The 14448-nt window shown below is 44.4% G+C and overlaps 1 protein-coding gene across 2 annotated transcripts in view; it reads left to right on the top strand.

Annotated features, from left to right (window-relative positions):
- Arhgap26 (Rho GTPase activating protein 26) overlaps window positions 1–14448 on the top strand; it is a 390006-nt gene that overhangs the window by 131419 nt on the left and 244139 nt on the right. For both annotated transcript variants that reach the window (XM_052155156.1, XM_052155157.1), the window contains exons 9-10: window positions 740–840; window positions 5803–5897. In XM_052155156.1, coding sequence (XP_052011116.1) covers window positions 740–840; window positions 5803–5897 — 196 coding nt within the window. The remainder of the gene's footprint in view (window positions 1–739; window positions 841–5802; window positions 5898–14448) is intronic.

The following is a 14448-nucleotide window of genomic DNA, read 5'->3' as shown; positions in this document are numbered from 1 at the left end:
GATTGAAGTCCTGTAGGCCGATGATGTCTTCTTTCTCTAATAGCACTTTGTTCTTGAAAATAAAGGAATTGGCCAAGCACTGGGAATACTCAGAGACTGGTGGGCCTTGGGACTGTGATGTTGTCCTCTTTCCTGAGGGAGAACTTTGAGACAGATTTCATTTAGCCATTTAGTCACTTCCAGTCTGCATCTCTAGTGTCTCTGAGGTTTCCACGTCTGCTTTTCAGATCTTTTTGAGTTATGCTGAAGTAAAAATTAGGGGTTTGGAAGTAGGTCAGAACCCCTGAGGTTAGGCACAGGGCAGCTGTGTGGGAGGTATGATGTCATTGCCTAGACGGAAATGGTGATTGACACTTGGAAGAGCATTTCCGTGCTCTTTCCTCAGTCACCTCAGTCAGGGAAGAATGGAGACTGATGGTGGGAATGTGATTCCATGTTCCCTGGGAACCCAGACTTCCCCTATATTAGACAACCCACTGGTTATCCGTTACTGGGAGGTCAGGATTATGTCTATCTGTGTATTACTTTGGGATTTACCTTCAGCCTTGGGGTCAGATTTCTCTCTTTCAGTCAATCTGTGTAGCGGTACCCTCCCCCCAACCCCCTCTTCTGAAATGCATCAGGGTGGATGAGAGTGTTATGTCTGAGCGTTGCAGCCCATCTCTGTGATATGGCGGTTAATGATGTGTGGTACACAGTGGATGCGTGGATATGGTTAATAGGCAATATTTCCTTGCAGGTCACTTTGGAACTTCCTGGGTGAAGCACTACTGCACGTACCAACGGGATTCCAAACAAATCACCATGGTTCCATTTGACCAAAAGTCAGGAGGGAAGGGGGTGAGTGCACCGTGAAAATGTCTTGCTTGGTTTGCTCAGCAAACAGGTAACAATCATGGTACATGGCTAAGAGTTCAGCATTTCACTGTAAAACTCTTGAATTTTGTGCAGTAATCCCAGGAGGCCTATTGCCCTGAAAATGGTTAGAATAATCATTGTTAGCTTACTCATGTAACTGTAATTAAGAGTCTTTTATTTTATATGTATTCATTATTAAATGTGTCTCACATCTTCTGCTGGATCCCTGGAGTTGCCAGTGGACAGTTTAGATAAATCAGTTATTTCAGTGTAACAAGTTACCCCTCAACTTTGCAACTTTTCAAGTCATACCAGGTATATTAATAATTCTGCATAGCCTTGGTGAATCAGGAGCTTGGGGAACATTTGATGGGCAGGAGGCAGAAGCTCAGTTCAGTTTAATAGTAGTGAGGATGGAAACCGGATCTGAGAGCCTAAGGCTGGCCAGACATAGCCTCTTCCTCCTCTAACTTCTCTCTCCTCCCCCGCCTGCCGCTCTTCTTCTGTGGTCATAGACATTGTGGGATGGGACATACTCTGACTGTGTTTTAGAAGGAATGCCAGGTTAGGCCAGGCTTCCTGCACTGCTGTGGGTGGCTCCCTGCATTCTCCAGGGTCCTTCCCTTTGCAGGACTCCTGCCTCAGGCAGTTGTCTCTGCAGGGCTGTCAGTGCACAGATGATCTGTGTCTCCCGTGGGTCGCCTTCCTACCTAGTCTCCCCTTCGTACTCTGTTAGTCACGTCCTAGGATGGATTTTTGTTTTTAAGCTGATTGCTTGGAAGTTTTTTGTCCACCTTGGTTTTTGCTTTTACTTGTTTTATGGTTTTACTTTAATTCAGAACTGGAAAAATGTCTCCGGTTACTAACTTTGAATTTTGCCTCTCCTTAATTTTCGCTATTATTTTCTTGTGAATAGACTTAACTGTTTTAATAAAAATATTTATGGTTTTTCCTCTTCTGCCCATCCCTTTTTGTAAGACAGGTTCATTTTGTAGCCTAGGCTGGTTTCAAACTCATGTGTAGTTAGCCTGATCCCCAACCCCAGTGGTTCTGCCTCTGTTCTCAGCCTGTATGTGTTTAATATTGTTGAATATCTGGAATACATCTTGAATAATTTCTCTGGGGCTGTCTTTGGTTTAAGTAGTTTTTTGTTTCAGTTGTATCTAATATTTTGGTAAGTTAGCACTTTGCTAGCCCTCCACGCCTGGCCTTCTATGGACATTTTTGTATACCGGGTTGAGTTAGTGTTTGGAGGGCATTCAAGTGCAGAAGGGGAGAGAGCACAGGCTTGGGGACTAGACAAGCCTGGGCTGGGCTGGCCTGGGCTAGTGCAGTACATGGGGACTAGACAAGCCTGGGCTGGGCTGGGCTGGGCTAGTGCTGGGCTGGGCTTTTTGCTCTCTTCAACTCCTAGCTTTTCTTCCTGGATCTCTGTTACTTCTATAACAATAAAGAGTTTTATCAGCATCTCTGTTCATTCTTGTATCCAGGCAGTGAGAAAGCCCCTTTATTATTATTATTATTATTATTATTATTAATTATATCCAGGAAGTGAGAAAGCCCCTTTATTATTATTATTGTTGTTGTTGTTGTTGTTATTGTTGTTGTTACTATTATTATTTTGGCAGAGGTGGTGTTGACTTACAAATTATCTCAGTAAAACACACATGTTAATGGACAGAGATAGAAGAGAATATTACAAATTATGCCTAAGTCACTGGGTGTCCCCTGGTTTTCGTAGAAGCAAGCCCACTCTGTTTGGAATGGGTCATGGTCCTTTCCTTCCGGAAACAAGCTGACTGGATTATTCTCCTCCACAGGCTTGGCTTCAGGCTCCCATCTCGCATGTTTCCAAGTGTTTAATGAACTCCTTTGCATTTCTCAGTTCCCATTGTTGTTGTCAGTGAAGGGTGGGGCTGTGTACAGGGGTCAGTGTTTGGGTATCTGAGGACTTCTGTGGGATCCATGGGGTACCTCAGTGGGACGTTGAGCTTGTTAGTGTGAGCAGAGCCTGAGAAGGTCCCCAAGTCATCTTCCTCATCATAACTGGTTATATTTATGCTCCATTTCATAGTGATCTGTTCTCTCCATTGTCTTGTGTTGTGCTGCTATTTGGTAGAGATTTCCCAGAGGGAGAAATTGGGGATCAGAGAGATCAATTTACTTCTAAATTTATCCTTTGAGTTTCAGAGTGAGTATATGAACCTCCCAGTCTGGGATTAGAACCTCCTGCTTTTGAAGCCAACCACCCTTTTTGATGTCACTGTGACCTAAGTTTTCCAGTGGAGGAAATGGGAGCACAAATGTCTAGGGGTCTGAGGTGCAGTTTAGGCACACCGTCTTTTCTTTAGTTCATTTTCCTTTGAAAGTGCCCACTCTCCTTTCTACCCCCAGCCTTAGGCTTGATTTCCGGAACAGATTTGCTCCACCCTCTTGAGACCAGACCTCATGTGTGATTAAGAATGTCTTTGGATCCCACCCTCCAAGAGACACACCCCCTGAAGCCTGCAGGAGTCAGACCAGGCTTGGTCCCTTTGTCCCTGTGGCTACCTTACCCTTTATTACTCTCTTGATCCTTCCAGACAAAGACTACATTCCTGCATCTCTGACTCTCCTCAGCCTCCTTCTCCCCTATTGCCTCTTACCAAGGGTGTCTGGCTACACTTCCTTCCTCTTCCCCTCCTTTGAGCTAATGTCTCATGGTACTTTATAGATCTCTGTTACCCACTCCTTTTTTTTTTTCATGGCCCTTAATCTAAGCTTTCATAATAGAAGCCAGCCCATAGCTATTGAATTTGAACTGTAGCTGTACATCATCAAGGTCAAATTTCTTACATTTGGGCGAGTATACTCATCAAAGGACAGAGCTGGAGGCGTGGAGTTGAAAGAGGTTAATTGACTTTATTTTCAGTTCTAGAACTAGGCATCACTATCATAGAACTGAACAAGTGTGGTGGTAAGGCAAGCAGCAGACATTAGTTTTAAGGCAGGGGAAGGCTTAAGAATTCAGAAAAAGCACAGAATAAGAGGTGACTTCAAAGTGGTTTCTCTGGTCTGGGAGTGCAACTCAGTGAAGAGCTCTTGTCTAGATTGTAGAAGGCTGCAAATTTGATCCCCAATAATAACATGAAACTTATTACTATTTTATAAAGAAGGTACTGGAGAACGTTTAGTGCAAAGTATCCAGTGGGATAACATTAGGTTAATTTAGGTTACTCCATGTGTAACATGTGTGTGCGCGTCTGTGGAATACTAAGCCAGAGAGAACTTCAGTTTTCCTTGCTAATTGAAGTAAGCCTGTTTGACCAACTATAATGTTCTCTCTCATTTCTGGTTTCCTGGGAGATGAACAGCTTAGTTTCATGATGGAGAATATTTGCTTGGGTGACTCCAGGTTGAATTTTAGTCTACTTTGTTTTTCAGGTCCAATGTAGGACCTTAGTCTAAAACAGTGTTCCCTGTGTGATGCTGTGCATCTAATCTAAGGTCTCCCATGTACCAGGTAAAGACTTTATTGCAGAGATAGATCTTTAGCCCTTGTCTTCTGAGGTAGATTTTACTGAGTTGTCCAAACTGACCTTGAACTCACTTAGCCCAGACTGGCCTTGAACTGACTGTCTTAGCTTTCCAAGTAACTGCAATTACTAGGCAACATCATGCAATTTTTATTTAACATACTTTTGCATCTTACAGAATGGGTAAAGATCGTCTCAATCTGAGAAAGTAATCTTTGCTCTCCAGTAAGCAGATATAGATATAAGGCATGTGAACAAAAATGCTTTCTTCCTAGGGCTGTGTTTATCAGCTTTGCTGATTTTAGTTGGTGGTTTACATCCACCACCTGAAGTTACATTTCATCTTATGTTCGGCAAGGCAGGTGAATTTATTAAACAGAAACATTAATGGATTCCTAGTGACAGGAAGAAGTTGCAGAGAGCCCTTGCTTTGTTTCTAGGCAGGCAGTGAGTTCTGTGAGATTGTCACGTTCCACTTACACACTACCTAGTAGTAAAAATCCCAACTCTTGATATCCACAGCATGGGTGAACCACAGAATACTCATGCTTAATGAAAGACCCAGATACTTACTCTGTGTCTGCATTTGCATAAGGCTACAGACCATGCAAACAAACCCATAACAGCAGCAGAAAGCAGACCAGGTGGTTTCTTGGAGGTGATCTCAAGTTGGGTGGATCGCTAAAGGGTGTGTTTGGCAGGCAGGGGTGGGAGTGTTGAAAAAGTTTATCTTAGATTCATCAATAGGTATCTTGATGGCTACCTACAGATGCCACAGTAACAAATTATACACATTAAACATATGTATTTTATCACATCTTATTCATCACTAAAACTTTTATGTTGAACACTTCTTCTATCCAGGACTCAGGTGGTCTCAGAAGATACAAGAGTAGTAAGCAAAGGCCACAAGCTTCTGTCCTTAGGGTGCTTGCTGTCTTGTGAACTTCCCATGAGACTTGATGGAAAGACAGTGTTTTATTCCTCATCTTCCTTAGCAGACTGTTTTTGCTGTGGTTGGTACCATGGGGCTGGAGAGGTGCTTGTTGCCATGTGAGCACTTCTTAGGGATCTTTGACCTGTTTCTTGAAGAAATGATGACTAACCAAAGATTGCAGTCAGTTAGGAGGGGACTGTGGTCTTTACTTCTTGTCTCCTCTGCAAATCAAACCTGATTGAAATAGTAGTACCCAATGTGCACTAAGTAGCAGCAACCATCTTCTACCTGTGTTATCTACATACTAGGGTATCCAATCTTAGTTTAGAAGATGCTCACTGGAGAAGCTCAGTGGTTAGCATTCCCTCTCCGTAGGTGGCAAACCCACAGATTTGAGAAGTGGAAGTGAGATCCTGTCAACATGCCATGCTTGTCCTAGGGGGGAGCAGACTTGCCTTCTGGCCTCACCTTGACAGTCTGTGTTCCCACTAGGGAGAAGATGAGTCCGTCACCCTCAAATCCTGCACACGGCGAAAGACAGACTCCATCGAGAAGAGATTCTGCTTTGATGTGGAAGCAGTAGACAGGTAAGAGGCCGGGGCATTCTTTTCAGGAACAGATCATTACTATATTTGGATGTCTTTCCTTTCCCTTCAGTTACACTGTTTGTACCCCTGTGCCCCATCCCACTCTTTGGTGTCCAGTTGGAACTGGATGCTAGGTCATTGCGGAAGGTCAGTTCAGCCTCCCATTGTTTAGTTCACGTCTGAATCACTAGGTTTGTTTGGTTTTACTTTAATGCTAGTCTTCCCTGCTCAGGAATGTGTGCTATGTCTCCAGGAGGTGGGCTAGATATTTAAAGAAAGTAGTCTGTTCAATATGATTATATCAGGTGTTTGGTTGTTTTTTCCTTTAAAAAATTAAGATAACAAATAAGAATTTAGAATGGAAGAAGTTTTATTGAAATAATTTTTTAAGGCTTATAATTAGTTTTTGTGCACACTCAGAAAAGATACCAAGTCACTTGCTTAATCAGCCAATAGATAAATAGACAGACTGACAGACAGTGAGCTCGTGTGTCTTCTTCCCTGTCTATGGTTCTCTCACTCAAATGAACACAGGGTATTAGGCTTGTTCAACAGGATTGCAGTTCTTCGAGACACTTTCCACGGCAATGGGCTTTTCAGTGGAATCCATGTGTGGAGCTTATCTGAGTTGCCTGTTCCAAGTCAGCAGGGTTGGCACCAGGGCCCTAAACCGCACTGCAAGACCCATGCAATGCCAGGAAGTCTCTTTCTGAATTAAAACCAGAAAACCAAATCCAAATCCATATCGAAATCCAATCCAATCCAAACTGAACCAATCCAAACCAAACCAACAAACAGAACATCCCCATGCTGCTCTCTGAACTACTGTGTTTCCCATGTCTTCAGAAGACTGGGAGTTACTTTGGGGACAGTTAAAATTTTCTCAGTTGTTAACTCTTGATAACACATCCACAAACCCTCCTTCCTCATGCTCATAAAAAGTGCCCACCTATAATACCACCTCTTCAGAAGATGAAGCCAGGAGGATCTCTTGAGCCCAGGAACTCAAGACCAAACTGGGTTGTTAGGAAGACTGTGTCTACAAAATAGAAAAGGGAGGGGAGAGGCTTTGCAGGCTAACATTCTGAGCCAAGAGTATTTGATACTCAGCATACTTAATAGACTGGGACTGTCCATTTCTTCCCAGAACCTGTCACATTCCTCAGTGGCTTGATGCAGACGGCGTTGGAAGGAACCAGAGTGAGACCGTTGAGTCTCCCCTGAGGAGCAGGTGGATTGGGAGGCGTGTGAAGCCTTTCCTTTCAGTGTTCCCAGTGGACCTCATGGATTAGGCCACAGTTCAGCACTGCTTTTTGCCCCTTTTGTTTGACTCTGGTGTATTATAGACTGTTCACATACACGCAGAGTGTGAGGTGGGGTGGTAAAGAAGCTGTCAACATGGCCCCTTCGTTATTAAGGAAGACTTTTGTTATAGGTATAGAGAGAGAATGGCCAGAGGCTTCTAGAAGAGTCTAAAGCAGAAAGAAAAAGTTAGACTGAGCATAGCCAGACGAGTGGACATGGCCAGGACTGGGAAAGTGGAAGAGAATAGTGTGGATGGTAAGATATTTAGACGTAGAGAATGGAGCATAGCGAGAGCAATGGGGGTGGGGGAGACAGACAGACAGACAGATAGACAGAGACACACGGAGAACAGTGGGTTCTAAGAAGGGTGAGTAGCAGAAATAGCAGGAAGGAGACTGGGGTAGGGGCGGCTTTAAAATGTATACTGGGTACTTGTGATACTAAGGGAGCCCCCATCGCCACTGGATGGGCTTTAATACACAACCATAGGTTGTGTCCTTTGACTTGTCCTTTCTGTTAGAGGTAAGGTGAAATGAAGCCTCTTGGCACATGGGAACTGGTTTCACAAGTCCCTGAGGAATGCTGGCTTTTACCTAACTACCAGAAATCCTCCTGTAGTCCAGGTTGAGCTCCTTTCTGGATAGTTGGATGGCCTGAGATCTGACATTGGATAAGACTTAAAAGGTGTTTCTGTGTGTTGAGTGGCACCTGCCTGATGAGTTTTGCTGTAATCCTTTCTCTGGAGGGTTCCCACCCTCTCCTTTTCACCAGTGCCCATCAGCAGGGAGGGGCTGGTGCTAGATTCTGGTTTTCTAGACTGTGTCTCCCTCAGAGTGCTCTGCCTTGCTTGCTGTGCCACGGAGGCAGGGGTCAAAAGGCAAGTTAGCACGTAGAAAATGGATGCAAAAGAGGAACCCACAGAAGGCCTGAAATGTTCTCAGAGTGTGCTCCGAGTAGATTAGATAAACTGTTACATGATAAATTATGTAGTAGCTGTTAATGTGTTCATTTTTCGAGATGCAAGTGTGATTTATATTGTTTAGACTATGAAAATGTGGTGTGAAATATCCTGTCTCTGTAATATGTGGTCTTAATGGTTAGTTGTAACTGTGAGTTTGACACATTCTAGAATCATCTGGAAGAAAGCGTCATTGAAGGGTGGTCTAGATTAGCTTGGTTTATGAACATGTCTGTGGGGGACTGTCTTGATGATGTTAATTGATACGGGAAGGCGTAGCCCTAAAGTGGGTTTGGCTCCTTGGCTGTATAAAGTCAGATACAGTCAGCTGAGCTAAGCGTGCCTTCGCTCAGGGCCCCTGGCCTCCACAGTCTGGACACTGCGGTGCAGTGAGCTTGTCTTGAGCAGCTAGAGCCATGACATCCCCACAACCATGGGATGTAACCTGGAGCTATAAGCTAAAACAAATCCTGTCTCCCCAAGTTGGTTCTGTTCAGGGCATTTTGTCACACTTACAGGAGATGAAATGAAGACAGGCCCTGATTCACCATAGCGGGCATCCTAGGTAACGGAGTTACAGATCCAGAAGCGGGCACACCTGTAGAGAGTGTCCCATGAGTGTGAAGACAGAGAACAGGGCGAGAGTGGTATTCAAATAAAGAAACCCCAGGCTGCTAGCAATCCACCAGAGGGGAAGGAAGGCATGAAGGAGATTCAGTGGACTTCAGGAGGGATCAACCTTCCCAGCACCCTGCTTTCCTACTGTGTGTAATTCATTATGGAAGTGCAGGGAGCTAGCATAGGTTGAGCAGGGAAGGCTGGTCCATGAGGCAGAAGGCCATCCCACCACGGCCTTTTAAATGGTGGCAGTTATGCACCCCCTGAACCCCACTTCATGAAATAGACCATTTGCATCAGCTGCCTTATCTTTTCTGCTGCTTCCTTCCACTCAACCCTCCCCTCTCCTTTTCCCATCTCTCCTCCTCCTCTCCTCCCTTCATCAGCATCTTCAGTTTAGTAGCTTAAAAAAAAGTAAAATTTACTTTTTTGTGGCCTTTGTATCATCATGCTACAGACCTAGTGTTTGAAAGTTTATATTTTACATGGGCTAATTGATTGGATTTAACTTTTTCCCCCCTTGAAGTGGGTCAGCTCTCTTTTGTGAGAATTCAATGTGTAAACTTCTTGGGTTAAAGATGGGCATCATGGAAAAGCGGCCTTTCTTGGTTGTCATATGTGGATCATGAATACTAACCAGCGTTTGTGTTCAGTCACTTGAATAATTAACTCCATCATGAACTGTCTTATGGAAATTAGTGAGCAAATGTAGGGAAAATATTTACTTAAGCTGAGGAATCATGGGGGTAGTCGCTTGCCAGCATCCCTTGGATTGGTTTGTTTTAAAGAAATTTCTCACAGATGTAAGTGACACATAGATTATTTTCTCCCTAATGTTTTCCAGGAGCGGCCACTAGACCATATGGGAAATAATAGAAATAGAAACTAAAGGGTTCTTTTGATTCACTGAATCAGAGTAGTGGGGTGGGGTGGGGGGGTAATGTTTATACTCAGGGAAAGGAAACAATTAGAATGCTTTAGTTTTTTTGAAAACTAGCTGCCTCTGACAGAAACTCAGTCTGTTAAACACTTCTCTCCAGCACTGCCAAATGCAGAAGTGTGGCAAAGACAGATCACTAAGTGGTGGTGGTGGTGGTGGTGGTGTTAGTGGTGGTGGTGGTGGTGGTGGTGGTGGAGGAGGAGGAGGAGGAGGAGGAGGAGGAGGAGGAGGAGGAGGAGGAGATTGACACAGGGGACAGGGAACTGGGGACCACAGGTAGAACAGAGACACCTATACCTTTGAATTTCTGTCTCAGCCTCCCAAGTAGATGCGACTGCAGGCCTGCACCCCAGGCCCAGCTTAGATTCTTCTGACAGATGTTATAAGTAGGAAGCGTTATCAGTCTGTTGAATTTTCTTCTGTAAAAGCCTCACCTGATTAGGGTCATTCTGATGCTCTCCTGCAAATGCTGTGCTACAGTTGTGAGCTAGCTTTCCTGAGCCTTTCTCAGCTCTCTCTTACACATAATCTGCCACTTCTGTCCCCTCCTTCCCCACAGGTGCCCTGCGGTAGCCCGGAAACTAGCTGTTCAGTTTGGAATGTCTTAGATATTTCTGTTTAATTCTGTTTATCTCAGATGATTCACTTTTAGAGGCAGAAAAACCATGATTTCTTGTAGCCTTGAATATAGTACTTACTATGTGTATATGATTGCCCAATTTAAATTTTTTGTTATGGTGGATACAGTTTTGAAATTGCATTGTTTATTTTTTTTCCTTTGGGAGTCTGGTAATGAGACTAGAGAACATTAGTTAGCTGTTAATTAAATTAAAGCTCTAGTAAGGACATACATAATCTGCTTTTGTGTAGAGATGTGGTAGTATAGTTGAAGTCAGAATAGCAGAAGCTAGACATTTATGGAACATCAGAATTTTAAAAGAAATCAGTACACCCCAGTCAGCAAGCATCTTTCCAAGTTGTGTTTCATAGAAGGTTGCATACTGTAGGTTAAATAAAAGATAGAGGGATTCTAGATCTGAATGCAGGACCTGCCTCTCACTAGCCATAGGAGCAGTGGTACTGAGATGGAGCTGATCTTGAGGCCAGGATTGTTTTGAAGGTGGACGTGGGATGTAGCAGTATGCCTCGGATGGTTTCCCTTGTGTGCAAATGTTGTTTTTGTGTGCTCCAAACTGTAGGACTAGGTTTTTCTTATGCTAAACCTTACCTTTGCTCAAAGTTCTTCCCACGCCGCCTTGCTGTAAGCTCTTTTCTTTCCCAGAGCCTCATCGATTCATCTGCGAGATGAGAGTGAGTTCAGGCACAGTGTGAAGAACACCCACCAGAGGGGGATCCTGGGCGCAGTGCTGTGCTTCATAATTTGATGCCCACAAAAGAGAAAGTTTTATGTCCGCATTCGGTTTATGGTCTCCCCAGGAAACCATTCTGATTTTGAATGAAGGCAGTTTTATGGTCTGACTCGGTGTGAGTGTGTGAATGGGTCGTTTTGTGTGTCTTTGTGAAACTGTGTGACTCTTGAGATTGTTTTCCGAAGAGGATAGATCTTCTTACGTAACAGACTGTTAGAATGTTCAGCCTCTAGATGGCAGTTTTGTCTGCACATTGGTTGCTCTGGGGTACAGTTGAATGGTACTTGTCATTTATACACTGGTAATTCGAAGACAGCTGCGTGTGTGTGGTTTCTGTAGAAGCGACAGTTTATATGAGTATTACTACTTAAGGCAGAGAGCATCTTTGGTGACTCATTTTTTCTCGTGAAGCTCCTTCCTCTCACCCTGTTCACAGACCGGTCATACCTACTTTCTGGCAACGGCTAGCTGGCCTGCCCAGTTGTCAGTCAGGCCTCTTTAGATCTTGCAGTTTAGCTGGGTGAACCAAGCTGCTGGATTCTTTGCCTCAGGATGATGCATGCGAGGACAGCAGACTTGCCCTTCTGTCCAGCCTGTGCTGAGAGCCAGGCTCCTCCGTCCAGTTGCAGTCTTTATCTCACGGAGCCACAGAGTGGATGAACTGTTTTTCCTGGTTTTGGGCTTCCCGCCCCTCCCCTTCTCACTGCCTGTCTGAAATGCTCCTTGACTTTGCCTTCCTGCCCATTGGGTTGGAGAGCTGGTCTCAATGCCATTGACCTTTCAGGCAGGAAATGGCTTTTCCTTCCTCAGAGGGTGTTATGCTGCTCTGACTTCATGGCCAGGGGTGGGGCGGGCAGTGGGGGATGGGCGTCATTCTTTCTGAATTGCTTCCTGGCTCTTAGGGATAGATGATAGCAAGCCATCTGAAAAGTTCTTGGACTCTCGAGTTCACAGAGTCAGAACTTATTCAAGTTTTGTGGGTATTGTTTTGCCTTCTAATTAAGTGAGCGTTGGCTGTTTGAGCCTGTTTTAAGTAGGAATGGGCTTCAGTGGTTACTGGAGTGGACTGGAACGAGACCTAGGCCACCTGACTTTTAGTCTCTAATCAGTGAGGTGAAATTTGTTGGGAGTGCACACATTTATCTGCTAGTTTCTCAACATAGGACTTAAACTCAGCACCAAAAATTTGCTCTTACAGATAGCCCAAGAAAGCAAGCAATGAAGCAGTAAATTCCACCTGTTCTGTTCATCATGAGATCACACACACTTAGGAGTCAGTAACAGTCACATTCGTGGACCACAAAATTGAATATGCTAGAAATTCATCTGGTGTTCAGGACTTTAAAATCTTTTGAAATAACTCTGTGTGAAACTGTCAGATGGGGTTGGCAGTGTTTACTTTCTGGACTGTTCCTGGTGTCGGGGGTCCTCTTCATTCTGCTCTCTGGAGAGCTTTTCCTCTCAGGAGGCGAGTGCTGTAGGCTTTCCTTGATGGTGATGCATTCATTCATTAGAATCAGATTCTTTCTAGATAATTGATTAGAAGCTGCTTAGGAAAACATCTTAGGGAGTGTGTGGAAGGAGGTTACTCCCTTCCTTCCTCTGTCCAAGTTGACAGTCTTCTTGGACTCTAAGGTCACTGTAGCATTATGGCTTAAGTGGAGGCCTTGTCTTAAGTTTCTGGTCCTCCTGGATACAATGTCAGAGTTAGCCCTTCATAGCAATGTGGCAAAGAGTCCCAAAGGGCTGGAGATGTGGCTCAGTGATAGAATGCCTGCCTAGCATGTCTGAGTCCCAAGTTCAATTGCCAGCAACACAAATAAGCCAACAGAACAAAAAAACCCAAAAAAGTAAATAAGCAACTGAATAAGATAAAGGGGGGGGGGGCAATTATTCACATTTAATTCATACGTTTATTGTGAGAAAAAAGTGATAGTTGATAAAATCCTCAGCACAGTGTTTGGCATGTAATAAGAAATTAGTCCTAGCAACATGTGGGAATCACCAACTTGTGACCTCTAGTTTCTCTCACCTGTGATCCTCCTGGGTATCTTGATGGGTGGCAGCTGCCTCTGTGACCTGTACTTGCTCTGCTCTTTCTTGATTTGTAGACCTCTATTCACAAGTGAAAATGCAAAAGAGATAAAAGGCTATACAGGTTTTAGAGAAAGGAACCCAACTCTGTTTTCCTTGGGGGAGGAAAGAGTTTCTTGCCTGACTCCCTTCACTTGACTGCTTACGTCTCTTCCATAGACAGATGTGTGTCTGATCACATCTGTGCAGACTTTTCATTGTATAGGAAGCTCCAAGAAGCAGTTTGCCCAGCAGCGCTCCCTCTTTCTGGCATCTGACAAGCCCCTTTCACCCCGGAATAGAAAGCCCACTCCCCAAGCCTTCACCATCCCAACTTCCAAGAGCACAGGGGGGCCCATTTCACACACAGACTACAGTAAGTTCTGTGGGTCCCATAGGCCTTCCTTTACTGTCAGTTTGACCCTAGGTGGTGTGGATGGGAGTTAGAAGAGAGCTCTTGCCAATTGGAGCTTTAGTATTATGAATGAGGAAGCCCTAGATCTTTGGAGGTTGATTTGGAGAGAACAGTACTGTGAGGTTCTAGTTGTGTTTGTTTCAGTGGGGTGGAGTCAGTCCTAGCATTTCCTTGTCCAATAGGAAGTGGGTAAATTGCCAAACCACTGAGATCACTATTGTTGACTCTGATTCATGAATAAGATTAGAATTAGAAAGCCCTCGAGGAACCCCAGGATCAGCTATGGATGTGCTTTTGATTGTTCTTGGCTGATGAGAGGGCTGTGATGGACATTGGTGGTCCTAGCCGTCTGGATATAACCCTTTCTTGGATAGTTAGGGTTCTTTTTGATTATTATTATTATTATTATTATTATTATTATTATTATTATTATTTTGGTCAGCTTGACATTGGCTCGTGTTATCTGGGGAGAGTAACCTCAGTTGAGAAATTGCCTCCATCAGCTTGACCTGTAGGCAAGTCCGTAGGGCATTTTCTGGATTAATGATTGATGGGGGGGGGGGGGGAGCTCACTGTGTGTGGTGCCAGCCCTGGATGTGGATGGTGTACCAAAGCAGGCTGAGCAAGTCAGGAGGAACCAGCCGCTCAGCCTCTTTCCTGCAGTCTCTGCTTCCATTCCTGTCACCAGGTTTCTGCCCTGAGTTCCTCTCCTATGCTCTCCTGATGATATAGTATGACCTGAAAGAGAACTCCTTTCTTCCTCATGCTCTCCACCTCACTGATAGAAACCTATCCAGAGCAACAGCAAATGATGTGTTGCTTCTCTGTGGGGCTCTTATTGGAAGCCAGCACTGGAAGAGACATGGGGATCG

Source organism: Apodemus sylvaticus, chromosome 13, assembly GCF_947179515.1.
Source record: "Apodemus sylvaticus chromosome 13, mApoSyl1.1, whole genome shotgun sequence".
Lineage (NCBI taxonomy): Eukaryota > Metazoa > Chordata > Mammalia > Rodentia > Muridae > Apodemus > Apodemus sylvaticus.
This window is presented reverse-complemented; position numbering and strand designations above follow the sequence as displayed.